The sequence below is a fragment of the Otolemur garnettii genome, unplaced genomic scaffold (assembly GCF_000181295.1).
Source record: "Otolemur garnettii isolate 467f Iridium unplaced genomic scaffold, OtoGar3 scaffold00015, whole genome shotgun sequence".
Taxonomy (NCBI): Eukaryota; Metazoa; Chordata; class Mammalia; order Primates; family Galagidae; genus Otolemur; species Otolemur garnettii.
The window spans coordinates 25,019,621-25,047,319 of NW_003852410.1; the positions used below are offsets into that span (position 1 = coordinate 25,019,621).

Genomic DNA, 27,699 nt, shown 5'->3' on the forward strand with positions numbered 1-27,699 from the left:
CATTGTTGTTTGGCGGGTCCGGGCTGGGGATTCGAACCCGCCACCTTAGGTGTACGTGGCTGGCGCCTTAGCCGGTTGAGCTATAGGCGCCGAGCCGATCAATGTCTTTAATGACTAAACTGTGAGATATCCCTAAATGTTAAGGGTCCCTCAGCTCTGTCGGCCATTCCTTTCTGGATAAGAGGAGGAGTTGGGTCTGTCTGATGAAATGATTCTTTTTCTGATAGAGTTAAATTAAACCTAACAATATGGACAGTTTCCCAAGAGTTAAAAAGAAATCAATAGACCCAATAAATAATGAATGCCTTTTTGTACATCAATAACAAATTCAGTACTCCAGCCACACAGAACAATCTCTCCACCACAAAGCATGCCAAACACATAAATAAAGGCAACAGAATAATCCATAATCATAACCTCAGACCAAGGGATACATCCTGAAGCAAGCTCTGTCCACAAATAATATATTGATGGGCTTCAACAAAGCACCTCAAAGATAAGTCCACGAAGGAAGGGCATAAAACACTGCGTTGAGTAATATCAAAATGTCTCCTCTCATTAGGAAAACTGTAACATTTCAAAAAACATAAACAGATAACGCATCAAAAACACTTCTCGGGCCCCTGTAAATTCCAAGTACTCCGTAGAGGCCAGAAGGGGCCCCAGATGACCTAGAAACAGTGGTCTTTCCCAAATGACGTCATCTCTGTGATGGGAGGCAGAGGGGTTGCCGGAAATGCAGAAAGCCTCTCTCCCCTAAGCCACAGCATGGAGCCTCCCACATTAGAGACCTGTGATTTCTAATGCAGGCTGGGCTTTTCCAGCCAGAATGTTGGCGAAACGTGAAGTCATAGAGTTCAACGGGGAGAAACTTCCTGTTGTATGAACATGTGGGTAATATAAAACATTTTTATAGTGAAACAGGCAACCATGTTATGGGGTGGAATGCAAACTGTATAGGGTTTTTTAAATCAGAACACTTTGGATGAGCTTGGCGTGTGGGATTTCAAGTGGTGCCACCAAGCTCCTGCAGATTCAAGCTTATCCTTTATTCATTTCCACCGTTAAGAAGAATTGAACTAATATGCTGGATCTCTTGGGAAACCTTTTATGCCTCTAATGCCTTTGTAAAGAAACAGGGGTTAGGCCAGGGGTTGGCAAACTTTTCTATAAAGGACAAGATAGCAAATACTTCAACTTTCCACACCATAGTCTTTCTCAAAACTATTTAACTGCCATTGTCATGTGAAATTAAGCACAGAGGATATGTAAGTGAATGAGCATGGATGTGCTCCAATAAACTTTATTATAAAACCAGGCAGTGGGCCAGATTTAGCCCAATGGCCTTCATTTGCCAATTCCTGGGTTAAACCATCCCTAATCATCAATGCCTAAGTAAGATTAGATTATTGCACAACAATCTAGAGCAGTGGTTCTTAACCTGTGGGTCACAACCCACAAGAACTGTATTAAAGGCTCGTGGTATTAGGAAGGTTGAGAGCCACTGATCTAGAGTGTTAGCTCTAGAGAGGAGGGAATCTTTCTTTTCCAGAATCAGAAGTGTCTACTGCAGTGCCTGGACCTCATAGGTGCCAATCAATGAGTTGAATGAATGTGTAAAGGAAATCTTAGATTTTCAAACTAGTCTGTGTGCTATTAAGAGCATGAAGGACTACAACCCAGGACAGGTGAAATTTGATTAGTAGTTTTTGTTGTTGCTGTTATTGTTTTTGAGACAGAGTCTGACTTTGTTACCCTTGGTAGAGTGCCGCAGCATCACAGCTCACAGCAACCTCAAACTCTTAGGCTTAAATTAAGCAATTCTCTTGCCTCAGCCTCCCAAGGAGATGGGACTACAGGCACCTACCACATGCCTGGCTATTTTCTGTTGCAGTGTCATTGTTGTTTAGCTGGCCTGGGCTGAGTTCAGATGCGCCAGCCTCAGAGTATGTGGCCAACGCCATAACCACTGTGCTACAGGCACCAAGCCTGGTTAGTAGTTTTTAACACATGTCCAAATAATGGAGTAGCCCCAGCCTGGTTGGAAGAGCGAAATGTCAGGTGCTGAGCATGAGGGCAGCAGGCATCTGAGGGAGAAGAATGCACAGGAACAGGGAAGATGGCAAGAAGCAACTGGAAAAGCAGGCGTGAGGTAAAGAAACATAGTTGGCAGTGCTCTGCTTTGCTAACGGTTTCTTCTGTTGCAATTTACAAAACCCCAATTCCAGTTGGCTCAAACTGAGGAAGGATGTCATCTCTCCATGTAACTAGAGAGTCTAGGGCTCTAACGATGGCTGGGCCCCGATGGTCAAATGATATTAAGAATTTCTCTCTCCTCTCAGCTGCTTTCCTCTGGGCTATTGTCATTCCCCGGCAGCCTCTCTCCTCATGGAGGCAAGCTGGCTGCCGCTAGTAGTTCAGGGGTTACATTCTACAATGTAGTAACCCCAACAGAAATAGCTTCTCTCTCCCTCTGGTTTTGGCCAAATCTTGTGGCTGACTCTTTCTGAATCTTCTGAGTCAGGTACTTATTACTGTCCTCATCATCATGGCCTAGGAAATGTGGTATCAGGAATGACTACCTGTCAATTCAGGGATAGGGTCGGCTGCACCTGAATCATATGAAGCAAGGTCAAGGAGCAGTGTTCCCAAGGAAGAGTTGGAATGCTGAAAGCAAGAGCAAAGACGTTGAGTGGGCAAAGCAAAAGATGTCTGTGAACTTAACTTCACCACTTTTCCCTGGGCCAACTCTGCCTGCCCTCTCATTCATTCGTCTAACCTACAGATTTCTACCCTTTCTCCAGCAGCCGGAGTCAGCCACCCTCCATCATCACCAGTACTTCCCTGTTAAAGGGAAGAACTGACACCTTGTGTTGTCTTTGATGTCATTACAGTGATGCTGAACGGCCTTCCCCCCTCTAACCCCCCCCCATTAAGTAAGTGCCCATATTATGCAATCCTTCACCCCTCAACTTTCCCCTTCTTGAATCTCACCTCATATGCCCCATATGATTTGGGGGATTTTCCACCAGCCCATGAGCCCCATAAAAACAGGACCATGTCTGCAATAATTCCAAGCTCAATAAGAACTTGATAAATGTTTATAGATTGAAGAAATGAACACAGAATTTGAAATTTATCCTAAAAGCAAAAGGAAAATACTAAAGGATGTTCAGTAACCATTGCTTTCACCCTCCCTTCTCCAATATGCTTTCTTTGCCCATCCGATTTTTCCCCCACTCCTAAGACCCATTCTATTAAATAGTTGGCCCTCCCCCCAAAGATGCTTTCCCAAATCACTGCTGGCACATCACTCTCACTCTCCTCTGAACCACACTGTTCGTTACCTCTATTATTCACATATAGGCTCATTGTGTTCTGCCTTGGGGCATTTCTTGAACTCTATTAAACTGTTGAGTTCCTCTCTGCAACTCTGTAATTGTGCAGGTAATCACTCAACTCTTCAAATGAGCTAAGAAACTGGGAGGCAGACATTTTTGTAGCACTCCAAGAGTCAATTGTGGTGCACAAGGAGATTATCAATTAATGTGTATTCAGAGATCAATGGTACATCTTTTTCCAGGGTGCCAGGGCATTGTAAAATCTAACATGTCTATTTTTTTCTGCAGAATATTTTCTATAGGGTTCAAGGAGCATTTGAGTAAAACAAGTTATTTCTAATAAAAAAAGTGTATACATTTACTCAAATTTAAAAAATTGGATGTGATAGTATATAGACTATATCTTATAGTAAATATCTGTGTGTTGGACACTTAGCCCTGGTGAATGCCTATGACACCTCTCACACAAAATAGAAGTAGCCATAACTGCATCGCAGAGTTGTTGCAAAGATTCAAGTGGATGATCTATGTACATGTGCAGCACTGGACATTGTAACCATTTAATACATGTTATTGTTGTTGATAATATACAAAAACATGGAATTACAAACAAGATGTAACATGATCCATTATTACAGTAAAACACTGACCATGTCAAAGCTTTGGACATGACCATCAAATTGCAATCCAGTTCTCATGCTGAGGTATGAATACAAGTTAAACAAACATTCAGCCCTCAATACTACCACTGTAAAAAGAGCTAAAATGACATATCAGTCACTCATTTGTGTCACTTAGCTGATTCTTTGGCATTTTCTCTCACTTTCCACAGAACATAGCTTTGTTTTCTTGTTTTTCTTTTTCTTTTTCTTTCTTTTTTTTTTTTTTTGTGTGTGTGTGTGTATCACCCTCTATGGAGGAGAAAAGTTTCAACACCCTACACATCACCAATCTTTATGCCTGACACAAGACAGACGGAGGGAAAAAAAAAATCTGTCTGATCCAAACAGCCTTGAATTTTCATGTTAGGCCCATGTTGAATTTTTAATGATGCAAATAATTCATAAAAGCAATCATAATGGATAATGAAATTATCATTCCCAGCTTAAAATGATGAAATTAATGACTACAATTCTATGAATTTTCTTGGATGATAGATGGAGGGAATAAAACTAAATTTTATTGTGCTTATAATGAACTGCTAGAGCACAAGCTACTAATGACTATTAATTGAAAAAAGGGAGGGAATTTGTAGGCAGAGAAAGAAAAAGACATACAGGCTTCTCTTGGGGCATGGAGACCGGAGTTTCCCTGGAAAGTAGTACAGGATCAAGTCTGGGAAGGGAAGCAAAGCTGAGTGACAGCACTCAAAAAGCCGTAGCCTTGACCTGTTACTTCTCTAAGTCAGCAAGGTGTGAGAGGAGGATTCAAAGCATGAATGGTCCAGAATTCTGATTGTCAACAAATTCACTTATCACAGTGTCTTACCCTGAAACAAATGCCTTTTTCTTTTCGCTTCTTCATTCTCTATGTCTCACTGAGCATGTTCATGCACACACATGTGTGCATTCTCTCCCTCCCTCTCTCTCTCTCTCTCTCTCAGCCTCATGTTCTTTGGGTACATGATATTCCCACAGTATTGTGGGACAATCACAGAACTATTCTCTTCTTATCCAGTTCTGTTTTCCAGAAATTAAATATAAACTGGGGTCTCAGACATGCTTCATGAATCAACCCTTCTTGACTTTGGCTGACCTTGTCTTGCTGAGATGTGTAATAGTCAATGTTCATTTGACTCAGGTTCAATTTTTAATTTACTGAATGAGATGATCTATGTAAAAGAAGCTAACATAGTCTCTGGTTCAGAGCAGGTACTCAGTCAATGTTTTGTTATTGTCATTTGCTGGGAAGTGGGAGCATTGCTCTTATTAACTTCCAACTAACAGTCACTTGTGTAAGAACTCTTCCAAAGTTGCCATTCCAATAGCCACAGGTCCAATTGCCCATTCATCCCTTGCAAACTAGAGAAGACAGTTTGCCTGTGATCAGCATCTCAAAGAAACTGAGTAATAACTCTTTTATTTATTTATTTATTTATTTATTTATTTTTGGCAGGGGCTGGGTTTGAACCTACCACCTCCGACATATGGGGCCAGCGCCCTACCCTTTTGAGCCACAGGCACTGCCCAATAACTCTTTTCTTTATGATTGGGAGACCAAAACCCATCTTACACAGCCATCAGTTTGACCAGATTTCATCAGAATACCAATATTTGCTTAAGAGGAGGACACACCTAGTCCCAACATCCCTTACAGTTGACCTTGGTTATTCAGAAATGATTATTAGCTAATAAGAAATTCACTGATACACTGGTCAAGCTCTTGCAGAGTTTGTGGAAGAATCCTTCTTTTCTTCACTAAAGTGGGGGGCAGAGAAGGAGGTGAGCATATTAATAGGGACTCCTCCTCTCTCTGGTCTCAGCTCAAGCACCTTGTCTACAGATAGGATGTCCCCTGACCACCCCACATACTATGGTCCTTCCCCAGCCAATCTCTGTGTCTCAATCCTGTTCTACCATTTTCATAGCTCCTCCATTTCTCAGAAATCATTCCATCTAGTTATTTGGTTATTTTCCATCTTGCTCAAGCAATATGAACTCCTTCCTGTGTTAGGACTTTCTCTGTCTTATTTGTTGTCTTGACTGAGCCCAGAGCAGTGCCTTGGGTGTATGAGGGAATGAACGAATGAATAACAACAAAGGGGGACTATGGAATCTCCATCAGGAAATCTGCCTTCCTTCGCTGAAGAACATAGAAGGTGTGGCAAGGGCAGCTGTCCAATCAGTTACCTGTCTCCAGTTCTCTAGAATTGCTCCAGCCTCTCATCTTACACTCCTCACAAGTTCAGGGTAAAGTCTTTGCTTGGCACCTAGTGACTCATCTCAATCATAAACATAACTGTTCCCTTCAGCAACAAGTCCCTTATCAAAGTAATTTATTTGGATTAATATAAGTGGAATTAGAGGATTCAGAAGCCTAGGAGACCCTGAAATTAGCCCTGAAAAGTCTAGCAAGTGCTGAATAGGTAAGAGGCAAGAGGGAACACTGGTAGAGTCCTTTGAAGTTGAGTCGCTAGAAATTTTTAGTGGGCTCCTGTACAGACTGGAGAAAACTCTCCACAGATAGCACCATTATTCTCACTGCTCCAGTGACCATTTATTCAGGGCTTTGTATGTTATAGGCACAGAGCCAAATGCTTTATTTCATTGAGCCTCATGAGAATTCTGCTAAATTTTTAGATGAGGAAATGGAAGGCCAAATTTTAAGTAGCTTCCCATGGTTACGCAGCATTTAAGTGGTGAAGAAAGGATTCCCAGCTGGCCCAGAACACTTGGAATATTCTATTTATAATGAATGGAAAACATTCTCACATCATAACTCTTTAGTAGCATTATTTCAAAATTGAAAAACATATTTGTTAAATGTCTAAAAAGTGTCAGGCATTGGTCTAGACTGACCCAACAGAGAAAACACAAGAGCCCCAGCCCTCCACAGAACATGGCTTTTAGAGGGGGTGACAGGTAAGAAGCAAACAAAAACAAAACATATGTTGGATAGCTACAACTGCTAAGGAGAAAATTGAGTGGAGGAAGAGGAGTGTTGGGGGAGGCTTTGCTTCCCTGACCATCTTGCCTAAAATAGGCCCCCTGCACTCCTGGGAAAAACCAGGAGATTGATTTATGCAGGGAGCAGGAGAAGAGCAGCCCAGGCATAGGGAACACCACGTACAAAGACCCTGCATGGGGAGCAGGCTCAGGATTTTGAGGAACAATGGAGAGGCCAGTGTAGCTGGAGTGAGTGAACAAGAATGTGAGTATAAGAGACAAGGTCACAGGCAATGAAGGGCCAACTCACATATGGCTCTGTAGGCCATGGTGAAAACTTGGTCATTCATTCTGAGAGTGAAGGGAATGCTTTGGGGGATTTTGAACAGAGGCCTGATCATAACTAATTTACATTTAAAAGACTCTCTCTGGCTTCTAGAGGCTGGGATTCTTTTCTACAAGGAAAATATAGAAAAACAAGTTAGAGGGTCATTGCAGTCAAGGGAGAGATGATGGTGGTCTGGACTGGGGTGGTTGGTGTGAGTTGATTGGTGAGAAGGGGTAAGATTCTGCCTACATTTTGAAGCTAAGACTAATGGATTTGCTGAAGTATTGGCTGTGGGATGTAGGCAACAAAAAGGCAGAGTCACAGAGGATTCTTAAGCTTTGGCCTAAGCAACTGGAAGGAGGGAGTTGCCAGCTGCTGACCTGTGAAAGCCTTCAGAAGAGCCAGTTTGGGTTTGGAGTGGAGATGAGGTGTTAGCATATTAAGGGTAGGGTGCATATTACACAGTAAGAGGTGGTCAGTACAGCCCAGGATTGCTCAGCCTCAGTACTGCTAACATTTTAGGCTGGACGGTTCTTTGTTGTTGGAGACATTTCCATGTCAGGTGTGTAACAGCATCCCTGGCCTCTACTCACCTGATGCTTTTAGCAGCACTACACTCTCCACCCTCACCCCCCAGCCAAAATGTCTCCAGACACAGCCAAATGTAGTCTAGGGGCAGAATCACCCCCCCACTGAGATCCATCAGTGTAGACAGAGAAGAGAAGAGACCAGAGGTCTGAACCTGAGTCCATTACGGTTTAGAGAGATGAGGAAAGGCAGCAAAGGGAGGAGGAGGAAGCAGAGGGGGTGAGAGGAGAACCAGAGATGACGTGCACATTGCCCCTGCCGTTGGAGTGATCTCTGGTAGTTGTTTGATAAAGGCCTCTGCAAACCAGTCCGTCAAAGTGCATAGAATTTAATGGTAAGCAAATTATGGCTGGGGGTGAACAACCCAGCTATATGAAAGCAAGGTGTTTTTAAGTGTAGGTGTGGTCTTCTTCAAGAAAGCCTCCAAACTCAACCACTTGGATGTTTAAAAGGCCTTTTAAACTTCTGTCACCTCTGGGAAGTAGTTGATAATAATAACAGCACCTGACATTTATTCAGTCCAGCCTGCCATGTGTTCACACACTAGTGCTTTGACTGAACTATCTAATTTAATCTTTACAACCCCATGAGATAGATATTTTGCTTTTAACTACTGCACAGATGAGGAAACTGAGGCTCAGAGAGGTGACATCCCTTGCCCACAGTCACGCAGCTCCTAGGAAGGAAGCCAGGATCCAAATAAGCCTAATTACAGAGGTCACATTTCTAACCACAACATCTTTAGATTTCCCCAGGGGCTGCACCTGGCTTTGCTTTCTGCCACTTAATTTTCCAAAGCATTGAGCCTCAATGTAGTGGAAACCTTAAGAAGTAAAATAGAACATCTGACAAACACAGTGGGAATGCAGAGGTACCCAGAAGCTGACAGACTCCAAAAAGATTTAATTATACCCCTTGTATCCATCTCCAAACGAGAAAGAGGAGGATGTAAGAAGGAAGGAAGAAGGCAGGCTGGATCTGCCAAAACACAGACTCCACTGGAAAAAACCATCAGCTAGGATTTGGAAAGGCCTTAGAAGTATTAAAATGTTTTTATAACCATTATCTACCTGGAATATTAAAGAAAACAAGTTTTCTCAGTGAGTAGGGTGCTGGCCCCATATACCGTGGGTGGCAGGTTCAAACCCCACCCTGGCCAACCCACAACAAAAAATAGCCAGGCGTTGTGGTGTGCACCTGTAGTCCCAGCTACTTAGGAGGCTGAGGCAAGAGAATCAGCTAAGCCCAGGAATTGGAGGTTGCTATGAGCTGTGTGACGCTGCCACGGCACTCTAATGAGGGCGATAAAATGAAACTCTCTCTAAAAAAAAAGAAAGAAAGAAAACAAGTTTTGTTTTGTTTTATTTTGATGGGTTTTTTGTTTGTTTTCCTGAGACAGGGTCTCATTCTATTGCCCTAGCTAAAGTTTAGTGGCATCCTCATAGCTCACAGCAACCTCAAACTCCTGAGCTCAAATGAGCCTCCTGCCTCAGTCTCCCAAGTAGCTGAGACTACAGGCACACACCACTATACCTGGCTTATTTTTCTATTATTTTTTTAGAGACGGTTTTTCTTTTGCTAAGGCTGGTCTTGAACACCTGGCTTCAAACAATCCTCCAGCCTCAGCCTCCCAAAGTGCTAGGATTATAGGCAAGAGCCACCTCACCCAGCAGAAAGCAAGTTTTCAAAACCATAGCAAGTAAGAAAAAAACTTCCAGAGGTGAGGCTTTGTGCTATAGGCATTTGGAGCATGGTGGCTTGAACCATTAAGTTTACATCTCTTCAATACTAAGACAAAGAGCATTACAAATACCTTTCAGCAGGAAATGCCTGGCAGAAATATCTGCTCTCTACTTTACCTGGACAAAAGTTATGAAGATAATTTTAGTTAGGAGGAAGCATACAAGTTGACATTGAATGAAATTAGAGTTAATTCTGGCCCTTACTATTTAGTAAGCCTTCAGATTTCAGAATAAAAAACTGAGTATCAGTCATGAAGTTGTATTTATTAGTAACATCTTAGTTTAAGTCATGTAGCCAATAGGGCTCAAATGTTTTTTGAGGGCCTAAGAAACTATCTAAACTGTAAAAGAAACTATATTGATTTTCAAATATATAAAGATTACTATAAAAATCAAAACTAAATTTAATTAAATGTCTTCTTAATTTAACCTATCTCAACTAGTCAATTGCAACTCAATTTTCATTCAGCTTATACACATTTTTTTCAAAGATGGTTTTTTTAGTATGTTTAATGTTTTGTGGGGGAGGGTCCCAAAGTAGGAGTAGCTAGACCTTGTGAAGAATTTAACATGCCCCAGGTGGTCATTGCAAGGAGACCCAGATGTAACTAGAACACAGGTAGTGTTACTGAAGCTTGGTACTCATCTCTCAGGCCAAATCAGTGAAAGTGACAAGGACAAGTAGTTTGACGAAAAAAGGAAAGAGAAGCTTGTTAATTTACTAGCCAATGAGGAGGTGGCAGACTAGTGTCTCAAAGACCACCGTCCTGCCTTTAAGCAGAAATAAAAGCCATTTATAAAGGGCAATTTTTGGCTTGGGTCATCTTCATGATGGGTATCACTTGTTGTAGCTTGGGGCTATTGTTGCTTAACTATTAGTAAAATTATTCATGTTGGAAGTACTAAAAAGATAAAAGTACTACAAAGATGGGATGATGTATATGGGTAGGTGATTTAATATAATTGGTTGTTTCAGTCTTGGGTTATCATGCCCTTATCTCTGGTGATAAGTGATTTTTTGACCCTTATCTGAACAATTCTGTGAGCCACCTCCTTAAGGTAATAGAAAACAAACAGCAAAGAATATTTTTCTGCCCCATTGATTTAGTGGCTTCAGGAAGGAATGCAAGTTTTAATTTCCCAAAAAGGAGAGGTTTTAAAGAGACAATTTGTGGGACATTTTATTGCCCTTTTTTAGACCTTTACCTGTATCATAGCAGTATTTTTCTCTGGTCAGATGATGGTGGCACACCCAGGTCAGGTTAAATGTGATTATTCTGCTGAAGAACTGGGTTCTTTCTCTATGTCAGTGTCAAAAAGAGAATCTCCATTGGTAAAGCATTCAGGTTTTTAATTCTTAAGCCAATGAGTGAAGAAGGGAAACTCGGGCTCCAAAGGCACTTTCTCCTTGAGCAAACAGAGATAAAGGAGTTTCTAAAAGTTAGATATGGGGGCTCGGCACCTGTAGCTCAAGTGGCTAAGGTGCCAGCCACATACACCAGAGCTGGTGGGTTCAAATCCAGCCCGGACCTGCCAAACAATGACAACTACAACCAAAAAAAATCTGGTCATTGTGGTGGGTGCTTGGAGTCCCAGCTAATCTGGAGGCTGAGACAAGAGAATCGCTTAAGCCCAGGAGTTGGAGGTTTCTGTGAGTTGTGATGCCACAGCACTCTACCCAGGGCAATAGCTTGAGGCTCTGTCTCAAAAAAAAAAAAAAAAAAGTTAGATAGGGGACAGAAGAGGTGTGTGAGCATGTACAGGGTATTCAGATATACAGATATACTTCACATACATGCTGCTTCATATATCACATGTATAGACAATGGCAGTGTTTCTCACTTAGAGTGATTTTTCATATTATGGTAATAATATGTTAATGAGTTAAAGGTAACTAGCAGTGGACTGCTCTGGTCTGCACCAGCTATGCACAGATCTGACCTCTGGCATCTGTCAGGAGGTCATGTGGCTATTTGTAGCATTTGGACCACCTGGTATCCTTGAATAGCTGTGCTTCTAGATAATGAGACTAAAGAAAAATTGTTAAAAGAAAGAAAGACAATAGAAGGGGGGAAAAAACTGTCACAGTTTTTTTTATCTGCTTTGTCCCAGTGTCTCAATGATAAAATTCTCCATAGCTGAAATTCATCACTTTTCAAGAACAACTCTCTGGCTCCAGGTTGGGCCCGTACCACACACCTGGCCTCCAGAACAGTTTTCCTCAATGCTTTAAGACAATGCCTCTGTCCTCACTGAAGGGCGTTTGGCCAGCTGGCCTCATTCTTCATTTCCCTTTGAGACTGACATTCATAGCCATTCCTCAGTGGTTCCTCATAAATGTTGAACAGAGAAAATAAAGATCAACCCCACAAGCCACTGCCTGAGGAAAGAGACAAGCATGGCTCACAACAGTATCCTCAGGGACCCCTCTCTGTAGGATGATGGGAACCCAGCCCATGAGAGCAATCAACCTTCTCCCCAGTGCAAACCAACAACAGCTTCCATAATCCCCTCTGTCAAAAGCCTCTTGGGAGGGGGCTGGCTGCTTTGGAGGGCAGCCAAAGCCCTGAATGGCCATGTCTGAATCCCCCAATAGCTGTCTCTATGTGACCACCACAACTTAGGTCCCTACTCAAGACAGAGCACAGATGCTGGGCGCACTGAAGTTGGCTTTGTGGTTATTGGTTCCATGTCGGAGGCTCAGTTGGGAGTGCCTTTGATGTGGTTAGGGCTTCCCCTGGAAACACTTGACTGCTAGCAGTCTGAGAGACATTGGCTGCCTGCCTTAGCCCTGAGAGGTGTTGACATGCTTGCTCATTAGGGAACCTAGAAAGGGCCTGTGGCAGCCTTAGCCAGCACAAGTCGGCATCAGTCCCGTTCTCACACTGTGAGTAGAGTCTGTCTCATTTGGCACTGGCAAAACAGGGAGGTCATTTTCAACCCAGTAAAGCCATTGGGTAGGTGTTTATTGAGTGACTGCCACAGACTTTATATGTTATGCAAGGACAATAAAATGCATCTGGGCTCTATATGATCTAACATTCTAACTGAAGACTCCAGACTGCTCTACAAGACATAAAGGTGGAAACAGAATAATATGATTATCAGATTGGGGGAGGGGGACTATATCAGTTAGCTACTGCTATATAACAAAACACTCCAAAACAAAATGACTTAAAACCATGGTCATTTATTCTCATTCATTCCTATGCAAATTTTTGGAGGTCAGCTGATCCATGCTAGGTTCAGTTGGGGAGCTTCAGGCTGTGGGTCTGGCTGGCCTTGGCTCCTCACCAGGTTGGGCCCAGGTCTGCTCCTCATGTTTCATTCAGAGATCCAGGCTTAAGGGGCAGCAGCTACTTGGAGGGAGCTTTGCTCATTACAAAGGCATGGGAGAGCTAGTGCAGCCACTCTGGGACATTTCAAACCTGTGCTTGCATCACATTTGCTCATATCCCATTGACTAAAAAAAGTCAAGCTACAGAGATGTGTACTCTGCCCAGTAGACTCAGTCCATTTTTTGTTGCTTTTTAACAGAATACCTGAAACTAGGTAAGTTATTTGAAGAAAGAAGTTTATTTCTTATAGTTATAAAGGCTGAGAAATCCAAGGTCAAAGGGTTGTATTTGGTGAGGGCCTTCTTGCTGGTGGGGACTCTGCAGAGTCCCAGGTGGCACAGAGCATCCCATGGTGAGGAAGCGGAGATGCTAGCTGGGGTCTCTCTTTCTCTGCTTAGAAAGTCACAAATAGCATCATCTCTGTTAATAACCCATTCACCCCATTAATCCAATAAAAGATCCATCTCACAATACTGCCACATTGAGGGTTAAATTTCAATGTGAGTTTTAGAAGGGACAAATATTCAAACCATAGCAGAGGCCAAAGGAAGTGGTCACATGGATAAACCCATCACGAGCGGGGCAGGAAGAAAACAAGACAAGAGAGAATGAATCTCACTGAACAATAATCTGGTCTATGTCTCAGGGTCAGGGAAGGCCAGTGCCAGAGAGGAAGTGTTCCAGGCACTGAGAGAAAGAAGTCAGAGAAATGAGAACAAGTCCATTTGCCATCACTGCCAAAAAGTCAAACCCAAATTCAGTTCCTGACTTTATTTTTCTAAGAATGAGAAAGTTTACATTGTTGGGAAACATTTGCAAGGTCAGCTGTATCTTGATATTTGATTCTAGTTTGGCATTTGGTCTAGATTGTGCTTGTCTTTGAGGTGTCACTGAATAATTATCACTATACTCTTTAGAGATAACATTTATAGGGGGCTTGCTGAGAATCAGGTTGGGAAGCATTTTGTCATCTAATTCTTTTTTTTTCTTCATTTTTGCAAAAGTTTATTGCACCAGTGGGAATATATATACCAATGGGAATATACCAATATGAATATACTACTATGGTGGGTCTCAAGACTAGGGAGATAAAATGTGTATTACTTGCCAAGAGCTTATGACATAGGGTGGGAGGCAGAGAAACCAATAACTACTCATACGGTTATCATGTAATAATTTATACTGGGATGTATATGAGCCATGTGGTGACCTACATAGGTCACTACAATAGTTTTGAGAAAGACTGTGTTATGGTCCATTACTTCACTTCCAAGAAACACAGTTAACAGCATCGCTCCTAATTCACCCATGTTTAAGTTTCAACTTGCTTGGCATTATTGGTGTTGCTGGGAGAGCTTCATTTGTTTCTGTCCAGGCAGATTTTATGTTTTTTGATTTTCGTATGTCTCAAAACTTTCCTAATGACCCACATACTATAGGTAGAATAAAACATGGCACTAGGTAATAGAAGGAAGAATATGTATACGAGAATAATGCCTGACAAAATAGGCTCAGTATCATAAGAGATATGAGCTTAAATAGATGCAAGAGGAGGAAATCTCACTTCATCAGGGAATCAGGGAAACTGGTTCATAAAGCTGGATAAAAATAGAGAGAGAGACAAATAAGGTGAACAGCCTGAGGTATCAAAAGGCATCCAGGCTGGATAATGCCAGATGTGCTTAGAGATTACAGTAACTCAGTTGGATTGGAGGATAGAATACGTGATGAGAAAAAGGAGAGGTGGAGGGAATTAAAAATAGGAAACATTAGTATTTGTTATGAACATGTAATATTTGGGCCATCATGTATAGAAATTTGCATAAATTGCGTCACTTGCCTTCACAATTAGACTAGCAAGATGGGTATTATTACCATTAAGGTGAAGAAACTAAGACCCAGTTGATTTAGATCAAACAGAAATTAAATAGGAATTTGAAATCACACATATTAGATTCTTTTCAATACAACATGTTCCATCATAGAAAAGTCAGATGAGACCGAAACATAAAATTATCTCTTTTGAGTCGCCATCTTGGGGCTCATTTGGTTCACGTCCTCCATGAAACTGATAGGAATTCAAAGGTGTTTGTAATACACTTTGTAATTCCTCTGGTCTTGCTGACTGTAGCCCGTTTTGTATACCCCTGAGCCTTCTGACAGCTACAAAGTGTCCTGAGGCAGATTCAAGTTTTAAAGACACAGTTAAACATAGAGTCTCCCTCTTATTCATGGGAATTACAGGTTGCAACTATAATAACCAGCTCAAGTTACAAAAGTGATTATAGGAAGACACCCAATGTTGGAAATTAAATAGGAGTTGGTTGGCTGAGTCCCAGAGAGGAGAAAATGAAGGAAGGCTTTCCCTGCAACCTTGGGAGAGCCCCTTGTTGTGTCTGCCATGAAGTGAACAATTTATTTTCTCCCGAGATCTTTAGGAACCCAAAATAAAAAAATGATGGGAGGAAGGCAGCTAAGTGATGGGGGTGCAGAAGAGACCCCATCTAGACAGGAGCGACAGTGCCATCATTACCAGTGACAACACCTCACCTCCTTTCACCCCAAGGGAGCTCCCTGGTCCCTGCTGTATGCTGCCATTCAGCTCAGCTGAGGTGCTGTCGTGTCCATGATTTAGCCGTGGAGAGTTCTTCCCCATAACACCCTGCTGTTTAGCTTCAACCTTGGAGAATTTAGCTGTTCCCGCTGACTACCTCTGTATTTCCCTATGAGTCAACCTTCCATGAATAACAATCTAAGCTCTCATGGCTGGATAAGATCTCAAAATATCCAGGCTAGGTTGGACTTTTGGTTCCCAGTCCTGCAGGCGAAGAGTTTGGAAGTTGTCATTCTTGTCCTCACCATAAGGAGAAAAGCCAATCAGACTGAAAATTAGCATCTCAAGATCTTTCTGAGAGTGGAGGTTGCAGGGCAAACCACTTCCCCTAAGGAAGGGACAGAGATGCAGAGAATTACAGTCCCCTGGGGCAGGAGCCAGGAGCAAACATTGGTGCTGGCTTCCTTTTCTTCAGGATATCCACAAAAATGTGCTTTCAATAGAAATTAGAAAGCATATAAAAAACCAAATAAACACCACTTAAAGAGAGAGCAGTCATCAGAACCAGACTCATGAAGGGCAGAGACATTGGAGTCATCAGATCAGGAATTTATAAAAAATGATTAATATGCTAAGAGTTCTAGTGGAAAAAAAGTGGAAGGTGAAATGGAAAAGAAAAATGAAAAGGAAATGCTAGAAATCAAATACTCAGCTCTTGTCTTTAGGACAAAAAAATATTAGCTGCCTCCAGAACTTGGCCAAGGTGACACAGCTGGTGAGGAATCAGGACCGCCATGCAGGCCTCCTATATCTGCACAAAGGGTTGTGTATCTTTGTCTGTCTCGCCTTGACTCAGTGGGCACTTACTGAATGGGTCCTCTGCCCTTAGCACTGAACTAAACACAAATACAGCGGTAAGCAAGACAGCCTTGCTCCTATGAAGTTTTTCTCTCTTCCTCTTTACCTATACCAAAGAAGGTCCATGGATAATCAAACTTCGTTAACTTTCACTTTCAACTAGAATCTCATCTCCACATATTTATGTGTATAGCGGAATTCACCATTCCATGAGTTCATTTCTTCAGCAAGTGCCTGTTGAGTGTGCCTGTGCGTGAGTCATCATACTAGAGGCCGAGGAGGAAAGAGACGCAGATCCCTGCCTGTGAAGAGCTGACTTTGCAACCAGAGGAAACAAACAAAGGAATAAATTGTACAGGGATGAATGCTTCTTGGTGATTTACCAAGGCCACCCTACTTAAATATTCCCCAAGCCACCCCTTCCTGGTACTTCCAACCTCCTTTTTCTGCCTTTTTTCTTCCATAGCTGTAATCAGATCTGTGCCATATGTAGGAGGTATGAAAGATCTGGGGTGAGGTGGATGTCGGGCAAGGAGGAGGAAACTAGAACGATGTCTGGGTGGCTGGCAGTTCCGGTGACTAAGCTGGGAGAGCTGTAAGGAACAGATGTAAGGTAGAAAAGTTCAAACTGAGGTTTGGACACATTTGATTTCAGACTACTGGGGAGGAGAGGTGGCACTGGAAATGTCAAGGAGGCAAACCAAAGCCTTCATCTCTCCACCTCCCAGATGGCCCAGTTTCTGCAAAGCGGATGCCTTACTTGTGTAGATAAGAGGTAGCTTAGCTTGTCTAGTATGCTAAGGCCCAGCTCCCAGCCTATCAATGAGTTTGCATGAGACACACTGCCATGGTTCAATTGATTGGCTTGCGCTAGAATATCCTGCAGTCTACCTGAAAGGCAGGCCAAAGGATTTTAATGCCCTTGTCTCCAGGCAATTATCAACTTTCCCTCTTAGCAACGGGACCGCAGCACTTTCATTCCTTGAAATGACACTTCTTTCTTATTAAAGCCTACAGTTAATTTTATAAACCGCACCAATTTAACACCCAGCTCACATGAGCCATATACCTTGGATAAATACAAATCCAATCTCCAAGACGTGAATTGTGGCCTTATGCTGAACGTCACCATGGCAACTAACGACATCACCCCCACCCCAGCACCAGCCTGCATAAACTCTAATTCTCCGAGGGTCCTTATTTGCCTGGTGTGGATGTGTTCCTGGCTTACTCACACAGGCATTTTGTAAATATCACAGTTGTCAAAGGTTTGCCGTGGATGTTTACTGTCATTTTGGGAGGTATATTCCCTATGTGGCAAATGTTGAGTTTTTTTGGTTCATGGGGGGAAAATTCTAATGAAAATTACTGTGTATATTTGATTAGCAACATTTGTTGATAACATATGGTCTGAGGAGGCTTCACAAATAAGAAGCTTTAAATAGTAAACAGAGATGTGACTGTGATCACCCAGACGCTCCCCGAACCCTCAGTACAAGGTTGCTATGCCCCTAGATTTCCCTCCACCCTGCCCCACCCCGACTCAGACCCCTCCCCTCCATTTCTCCCCCACATCAAAGTATTTACTTTCAAAGCAACAGCACTGTGGAACGGATTTTGAGAAATAACGTGCTGTGACTTTAAAAGTTATCTCCACTCTCCCCCAAATATGAATTATCTGCTACTCATGTTGATTGTTTGATATTAATAATGATGTGGTGTGACCAAATGTATCATCTGCAGTGAACTTGGAGCAGCATTTGGGCACCACGTGTCTGAAATGCTGGAATTCACAGCCCAAATTTTCTATTAAAGCCCAGCGGGCTGCAAAGAGCTCCATGAAGAATTTGGAGCAGCAATCTGGCCCGCCATGGGGTGAGCTGCCCTTGTCAGTGCAAGTCGACCGTTTGCCTTTATGAATGCGCTGGGTGAGCAAGCTTCTAACGGGCTGCCAAAAATCAAAGTATTTCCATGGGCTGGAGTTGGCAGGCTCAGCCAGCCATGGCCCATGGGCCATAGTTTACCAACCTATAGTCTGTAATTCCAAAATGAAGCCTTACATTATTTGGTGCTTTTTATATGTCAGATATTGAGTTAAATACTGAATATGCAATAACTAATCTCCTACATAGCCTTCTGTCAAGGACCTTTTCCTCTGTAGTTGGTATTTTTTTTCTAAGATCTATAGTTGGTATTTTTTTTTTAAGAGACAGGGATCTCACCACATTGCCCAGACTGGATTTGAACTCCTGGGCTCAAGTAATCCTCCCAGGTAGCTGGGGTTACAGGTGTGCACCACCATACTTGGCCAGGGCTAATACTATTCTTATCCCCATTTTACAGAAGTGAGAGTTAAGGCTCACTCTCATGCCTTCTAAGTGTTACTGTGTCTGTACATGGCTCTCCCCAAATAGAATATAATACCCACGAAGGCAGAACTTGTATCTCACTCACCTCCAGACTCCTGGCAGCACCTAACACAGTGACTTGCACATGGCAGACATTCAGGAAGTGTTTCCTAAATGGAGCAGTGAAAGTTGGAGCCTCATCCAAAGCCACGTAGTGCTTGTAGGTTAGTCATTTGGGCTGTCTGTTTATTTATTCCCCAGTACAAAATTGACTTGGTTTGGAAGAGACACATGTGTCCCAATACACAATCCTTTGTATTTGGAGGTGCCCCTGAGGGTGACTGCATTGCTATAGTCTGTGCTTATGTAATTATGGATGGAAAGACCAAAAGCAATAACAGTTAATTTTATAACTCGGTGGCACTTGCCCTTATTATGCCACTAGCAACCACATTGCTGCCAGCCCTTGGTGAACCACTCCTTGACCTTCAAGGATCGATGCCTTGCTCCCTGGAGAGCTGTCATATGCTGAACGTTCTCTGCATGCTGCCAGCTGCTGTGAGCTCTTCAGAGAGTTGCTCCTAAAAGACATGGAATCCTCCAGGAAATAAAGCTGTCAGTTAAAGGAGGCTGCAACACACTTTTGGTTGTTGTCTGGGTCATCTTTCCACAAGCCCCTGAATCTGGTGACAGGGTTATTCTGAATTTTTCACTCCTTCCTTGTTACTAAACAAACATTTACTGTGCTCTAGGCCCTGTGCTAGGTAGAAGGGACTAATTTTATTTTTTTTTTTTGCAGTTTTTTTCTTTTTTTTTGGCCAGGGCCAGGTATGAACCCACCACCTCGGGTATATGGGGCTAACACCCTACTCCTTCAAGCCACAGGTGCTTCCCCCAAAGAGACTTAAAAAAAAAAAAAAAAGAAAAAAGCAAAGCCCCATGGTTTACTGCTTTGAGGTCAGAAATTCTAAAGTCAAAGGCCAGCTTTATGATAGCCTGAGATCCTGGCCCAGTTACTTAACCTCCCCAAACCATAGTTTCTCTATTTATGAAGTGGGGATATGGCTGGGTGCAATACACCTAGAATGCCAGCACTCTGGGAGGCAAAGCTGGGAGGATCCCTTGGGCTCAGGAGTTCAAGACCAGCCTGAGCAGGAGTGAGACCCTGTCTGCACTAAAAACAGTACCAGGCATGGTGGTGGGCACCTGTAGTTCCAGCTACTTGTGAGGCTGGGGCAGGACAATCACTTGAGCCAGGAGTTTGAGGTTGCAGCGAGTTATGATCATGCCACTGCACTCTCCCCTGGGTGACAGAGTGAGATTCTGTCTCAAAAATAAATAAATAGTAAATAAATAGGAATGATAACATAATATGCCTTGCAGAGCCATCAAAAAAAATTAAATGAAATTAAAATGGGCCAGGCAAGCAAGAAACACTCAATAAATAGTGGCTATGTTTAATGCTTTTATAAGCTAACCACAGTGCAAGAATATTGGTAGAAATGGTGGGATCACAAAAAAAAGGGACACGTAACCCTTTTCACTTTATCTACCTTATGTTCCAAGAAGAGTTAGTCAGTTAACCGTTCCAACCTCTGCTTGCAATAAATGTCACTAGCCTTAATCTTTTCAAATCCAAGCACAATTGTTATTTCAGTTCCAGAAAACTTTCAGGAAGAGGAATTCATCTTAATACCTACAGGCAATTGCCCAGCGAGGGAAAAGCAACGGGCAGAGAAAAATGGGACTATGAGAAATAGACTCATTTATGGAGGTACAGCCCCACCAAAAGGCCAGGTGTTTTTGATGCTTCTGTGGCTAACTTGTCTGTCTGGGATGTAGTGCTCTGTGAAGCATTCTGAACATGTGAAATAAATCCAAAGTTAGAAGCCAGAGTGAGCGCAAGTTCAAGCAGTCTTGAAACAGGACTTTCCCTCTGAGTTACAGAGGTATTAAGTTAACTGGATCAGGAGACAAAGGTGTGAGCTGGTGGGAAGAGTGGAGGAGGCAATTTGGTGGCACAGTCAAGAGTTTGGATTGGGGTGGTGCCTGTGGCTCAAAAGGGTAGGGCGCCAGCCCCATATGCTGGAGGTGGTGGGTTCAAACCCAGCCCTGGCCAAAAAAAAAAGAGTTTGGATTGCAGAGTCACCATGCTGTTCACTCCCTTTGTGTGGCGCTGGACGCATGACCTAGCCTCCCCCAGTCTCAGTTTCTTCATCTGTGATTCAGGAGGTGATACTTTTAGGTATTTCACAGGATGGCCAAGAGGCTTTAAAAAGATACTTGCATACACGATTATGTACCACTTAGGACAGTAGTTCTCAACCTTCCTAATGCCACGACCCTTTAATACAGTTCCTCATGTTGTGGTGACCCCCAACATAAAATTATTTTCATTGCTACTTCACAACTGTATTTTTGCTACTGTTATGAATCATGATGTAAATATCTGATATGCAGGATGTATTTTCATTGTCACCAAGGGGTCGCGACCCACAGGCTGAGAACCGCTGACTTAGGAGATAGTCATTTGTGCCTAACCCACAGTAATCTGAATAAATATCAGCTGATTTTATTATAAATATAGCCAGGTCTCTTCATGGCTAAAAAAACAAAAGATAAAGAGGGGACATTTCCTTGACTTTTTTCCTAAAAGGGAAGGGAAATAGGGAAGGATGTTAATAATTAAATCTTGATTCTCCTAGGAGTAGGATGCATTGGCAAAAAGGATCCAGGAGCAGTTTTCACAGACTCCAATGACTGGAAAGGGCAAGTTTCATGTCCACAGCAGTGGCAGCCAACATCCACTGCACGGCCCCTCCACCCAGGTTAAGTGGACTGGTTGGCATTAGATCAGAGCCAGCTTGATGACACATGACCTATGCTTAAGAGGGACCCATGTTGCCATCTCAAAATTCTTAATAATTTTATCTTGGAACCTGTGTATGTAAGTGAAGTCCCAAGGGAAAATGGAGCATCCATTTCAGGAGAAGAAATACTCCGGAAAAGAAAACCACTTTAAATTTTAGTACTTTTTTTTTTTAAGTACAATCCGGGAACAATATTTATTAATTAAAACTGTGCCTTATAGTGTACAAAGAGGCTAATAACAACAAAAGTATAATTGATCTTGAAGTCCTCCGGGAGCCTGGGGCCTCACTTCTTCAGAAATCTGCAGTGTGCTCCAAGCAACCAGGCAGGGCCTGTGGCAAGGACAGGAGACCACCAAGTGCCTCAAAGCCAAAGATTCCTGTCTCCTTGGAAGTGCCATTTCCCAACCCCCATTGTCCTTGTTTATTTCCTGTGGTGCTAGGAAACCCACTGTGAGGAAATTTGCCCGATGATGACCACAAAGATTAAAGCTTCAAGAACAGATTGTCCCCACAATAAACTGAGGACTTGGGGTGGAGATGGATTTGGGGATCTGGAATATTTTAGTACTTTAATGGCCTTTCCCCCTGCTTTCTGAACAAGGAGCCCTACATTTTTACTTTGCAGTGGACTCTGAAAATTACCTAGCCAGTCCTGATCAGACTGGAGAGCTTTTCTTTTCATCTGCTCTACTAGGTCAGGTTATCATCATTTTGGAACCTGATGGTTACATTGGGATTTGGTAGTGACCTAACAACTTGAAGTAAGCCAGAGGTCATGGCAGGAATTTAAAAGCATAGCTGCGGGCCTGCTGGAGAGGAAAAGCTACTCAGTGTCTAAGTAGACAAGGGCTGTCAGGCAGCCTCTCATGCCTTGCATTCCATCCAGCTGATATAGTCTCAGACTCATCGCTTCCCCGCAGGTTGAGTCATGTTACATGCTGCCTTAGGAGCTGAGCATCTTTGGGTAGCAGCAGGGGTTCAGCCAGGACCAGGTTGGTACCCACTGAGCAAGCCAGGAAATCCCTACAAACTAGCCCCAGGGCTGTATCATGGGGATGCAGGTGCCCTCATGGCCGAAGCTCAAGCTCTCTTTGCAGTTGAGCATTAAAGTTTCTCATTCCAGAACTCTTGGTTTCTAGCAGAAATCTTTCACATCCCCAAGACCAAGTATGACGAATGGCCTAAGAAATTATAGCACAATTACTCATGAGTAACAAATTAATGGACGTGTTCTTTGCCAGTATTGCTGATCACTGGTAATGCTTGTTACTGATAATTATGACACTCACAGCAGGGAGCTACAATGTGGAGATGGGTTCTTGTCCAGTTTGGTCACAATTCAGTGGAACAAAACAGGCACTACCTTGAGTTTCTCCTCAGTTTTCTCACTTGTGAAATGGCAACAATAATAACTGTTTTATTGTTTACTATTATAGGGGAAAAGGCATTATCCCTCTTCCTTCCTTTGCAAAGGGTATAAGATGACTTAGAAGGTGCTTGATAAATACTTGGGTGGGTAATGCAAAGGATCCACAAGTACAGCTAGATAGGAGGAATATTCTAGTGGCTCTCCAGTGCTATGGGGTGCAATAGTTTATTGTATATTTTCAAATAGCTAGAATGAGGATATTTGATGTTTCCAACAAAAAAGGGATAAATATTTGAAGGGATGGATATGCAAAGAACCCTGACTTGCTCTTTACACATTGTATGTCTCTATAAAAATAGCACTGCTTACCTCACAAATACATGCAATTATTGTGTGTCTATGAAACATGAAATAAATAAGTAAATAAATAAAAATAGATCACTATTGCTAGAATACATCTCCATACTTCAGGAAGGGAAGGTGACCCTAATTTGTGGGGTTGTCATCCTGTTACAGAGCTGCAGCTATTTAGTCTTTATAACTACTCCGAGAAATGAGCTTATTTTATAGCTGAGGAAGAAAATACCTTTGGCCTTTGCTTGGACCAAGGTTTCCCTATCTTACGTGCTTGCTGCAGGTGGTGCCCAGTTAGGAGTTTCTGTCTACACCTCAAACATTTTGCTGCTGCTGGGTTTGAAACTTGTCACTCTTTGTCCTGTCTCATGGCCTGGCCCTGTCTCTATTGTGACCGCTGTGCTTTCTTTATGGTTTTCATGCATTAGATCCCTGTGGATCTTGGTTCCCCCTCATCTCAATCATTCTGGTGCCCTCTTGTCACCTCCCACCAGATTCCCTGTGTCTGGGAACAGATTCCCTAGTTTGATTAATGGATTTTATTTGATTGGATGTGCAACAGTGAGACTAGGGGCAGGTTTTTGTAATTTACAGAAGAATACAAGCAGCTGGCACATATGGGGCAAAAGCTTTTGAGTTGTCAAAGACATGCCCACAAAAGCAGCAATGAGAAAATAGGCCAGAAGAGAGGCAAGTTGTGACACATGGTGCCGACAAGGAACCTGTGGTGGGCATCCTCATCCCATATGGTAGGACAGTCCCTACCATGTGGAAAGCATTTGGGCAATGGATATCTCAAATCATTAAAGTACTCCTTGGTGAGCACAGTTCCTATGACACTTTAAAAGCTCTACTTATTTGTTGATGAATGAAGAAGTGATCTCCCATCTAGGTCTCTGTCCCAAAAATGAAATAAAAAATTAATAACCAACCCAATTTCAGTAACAGAAAAGAGAATAAAGCTTAGATAAATGATGATGCTTACGTAAGATGTAGCATTATGGAGTCATTAGAAATCCTACTTTCATGAGTATTTTATAATGTGGAAATTGGTTATTCTATAAAGTAAATTGAAAAATTCTAGCCAGGCATGGTGGCTCACACCTATAGTCATAGCACTCTGAGAGGCCAAGGTAGGTGGATTGCTTGAGTTTAGGAGTTCAAGACCAGCCTGAGCAAAAGCAAGACCCTATCTCTAAAAATAACCTGGCATTATGGCAGCCACTTGTAGTTCCATCTACTTGGGAGGCTGAGGCAAGAGGATCACTTGAGCCCCAAAATTTGAGGTTGCTGCAAGCTATCATGCCACGGCACTTAACCGAGGGCGACAAACTGAGACTGTCTAAAAAAATAAAAAGAAAAAAAGAAAGAAAAATTCTCTATACAAAATTGTATCTATGTTGTTTCCTAGTTCTGAAAAAGAGCATATATTTGGCATCATTTGTTTATTCAACAAACGTTCATTATGTATCTTTGTGTCAAGCAGTGTGCTAAGTTCTAGGTATTGCAACATAGACAATACACACACAGTCCCTATGCTCAGGGAACTTACAGAATATTAAGGGATTCTGCTATTAAATAATCACACCAATCAATATTTACAAATCCAACGATTGCTAGGATGCAAAATTAAAATTGCTAGGATGCAAAATTAAATACACCAATATTAGAGTTTAATATTAGAACCCAACTGAGACTGAGAGATCAAGGGCCATGTTCTCTGGGAAAGTGGCATTTAAACTGAGCCCTGAAGAGGTAGCCCAGTGAAGGGTTCAGCAGGAGAAACATTGCAGTAGAGGGATCATGCATGCAACAGGCCTGAGGTAGAGAGTCAAGGGGCCCATGAGACCGGAGGAGATGAGCTTGAGGGGTCCAGCTTACCTCCCAAGTACAATGGAACAGGGGGTATGTTTGGTGCGGGGCCAAATGCAATCCAGGTAACACTTCCCGAAGATCACTCTAAGTACAGGTACAAAATGGATGGAGGACAATTCTCTGTAGGAATAATGATGAGTCAATGAAGCGGGCACGTCTGGGGGGCACATCAGATGCTCCTGCGAGCCACACCTGGCACTCTACCCAGATGCTAGGTAGGCCAGGCTCCCCTCTGCAGAGAACTGGGACTCAGATACTCACAAACCATGAGCAGAACAAGGCCTTCCCCACATTCTCTTCCTCCTGCCTTCTAATCTCTCTTGACTCTGACAGGGTGGAGCTCCACTCAACCCCTTGCCCAACTCATTGTTGCATGCCCACTCCCCACTGCTACTGCTGACTTCTCATTTTAAACTTAGGTGTTGGCTTGAACCAAATGAAGCCCCATCCCAAACTCTAGAACTATAATTTCCAAGAACTAGGGCTATTCAAGAAACAATGAAATAATAGTGGTTGCCCTGGATTAGTTTGTAGATACAGCAAATAGGTGGGAGAAAGTTCTCACCAACTTGATTTCATGCTGATTCCAAGTGATTCCTGAGAGTGCTCTGTGAAGACCCTGTGGCAACTTTCTGAGCATCTGTCTTGCATTTGCCTAACAAGTTAATTAACACTTTTTGTCACTCTGGCAGCTCTGGAGGGGAGATAGGAGGATGAGACAGCCAATGCTGTCTCAGCTTAACCCTGAATTCACCCGACCTGGGAAGAGGAGAATAATTTAGCATTCGTCAGGACAGACATGTCTACACTGACCTCTCTGATTCTGTCTGCAGCTGGGGCACCCAGGGTGACTTCTCCACGACACATGCCCTGCCGGCTGTGAAGGTGAAGCTGTTCACGGAGAGCACAGGTGTCCTGGCCTTGGAGGACAAGGAGCTCGGGCGGGTAAGCACTGCCTGTCACAAGGGCCTCGAGCAGGACTCCACAGGGTGGCTGTCCCCAGCTGAGTCCCCAGTGTATGGGCCACCAAGAGACCGGCCTCTATATTAGCCGTGTGACCTTGAGCAAGTTCTGAGCCTCAGCTTTTCTTACATAATCCCAAGATAATAAGACTGCACTGTAGAAGGTAGAGCAGGGGTTCTCAGGACCACCAGACCTGAACATTCTCTACGGCAAAGATTTGTTATACCCTTTACCATCTTAGAGTGAAATCCTTAGAGGACTTAACTGCCCTGCCAACTTACAAAGTCAAAGCCAACACAATGACATAAAAGAGAAACAAAAGGAAATTACATAATAGTAAAAAGGTCAGAGACCTAAAGAAACAGTGCTTTGCTTGCCCACATGTGGAAGTCACTGTGGAGGTGACAACCAAAACATCTCTGGTGGAGTACGGAGGTGTGCTGGGCTGGGGACTCCTAAGGCCAACGATGGTCAGTAAACTGATTTACTGACAAAGCGAAGTTCCCTTGGCTTCCCTGGAAACATACCGAAAATACTTTGCTTTTAAATGTAAGAAGGAGTTAGGATCCAGACTCAGTGCATTATAAACAGGGTTTTCTGCCTCAGAGGGGCTGCAGGACTCTCCTCACTGGGAGGATTATCCCACTCCTTGCAGGAGGTTTCACACCCCTGGCCCCACCCATTCAATGCCAACAGAGACCCCACCAAGTGTTTTGTCAATAAAAACGACCTCAAAATTTTCCAAACACCCTTGGTGTGTCACTGGCCCCCTTGACACCACTGGAATGACAGAGGGATTTCCTCCTTTGCTTCAGCCCTTGGTTCTGTACCAAGCAGCCAGTACTATTTTCAGAATTTGGATTGTTGCTTGCTGAATTTATTTCTGTGCCCCCACACTGCTTATGGTAAAGTCTGAACTCTTTAGCAGGGCCCACGACACCCGTGGGATCCGGCTTCTGCTCACTCGTTCACCTCCACCTGCCACACGCTCATCCTGGCCACTGTGCCATAGCATTGTTGGCCAAATTTTAGTCCTTCAGATAAAAGAAATTCTTTCTCCCCTCCAGGGGCTTTCTCTCTGCCTGGAGTCTTCTCTTCAGACATGTAATACCTTTTGTGCATAAGTGCCACCTCCTTGGAGAGACCTCTCCTGATGGCCAATCCTCCTTCACTCACTCACTATCTCAACTCCAGCCCTAGCCCTGTTCACATCCTCTCCTGAGCTTATCACCAACAAAACAAAGAAAAGGAGAACTGATGGAAATCTTGGCTTGCCTCCACAACTGGACCGTAAACGCTCTGTGGGGATAGAAACCTAAGCTACATAATATTTTGTTCACTACTTTATGCCCAGAGCCCAGCCCAAGACATGTGACCCTAGCCAGGACACCTCTCTGAGCCCCTGACGTATCCGCTATTAAATAACGAGAGACCACCCCAGATCAGCACGCAGGCACACACACCGAACCGTGCCAGCCAGAATTCACTTTCTGTGCATTCTTTTTCTCCCATGTTTTTCTTTCCCCCTTTTTCTCAGTCTGGCTCTCACCTACAGAACTGACA

General features: G+C 43.1%; 1 protein-coding gene across 6 annotated transcripts in view; it reads left to right on the forward strand.

Moving 5' to 3' along the window:
* Positions 1-27,699, forward strand: part of CADPS (calcium dependent secretion activator) — a 484,159-nt gene that overhangs the window by 265,612 nt on the left and 190,848 nt on the right. For all 6 annotated transcript variants that reach the window (XM_003785525.1, XM_003785526.2, XM_003785527.2 and 3 more), the window contains one exon: positions 26,007-26,118. In XM_003785525.1, the coding sequence (XP_003785573.1) occupies positions 26,007-26,118 (112 nt within the window). The remainder of the gene's footprint in view (positions 1-26,006; positions 26,119-27,699) is intronic.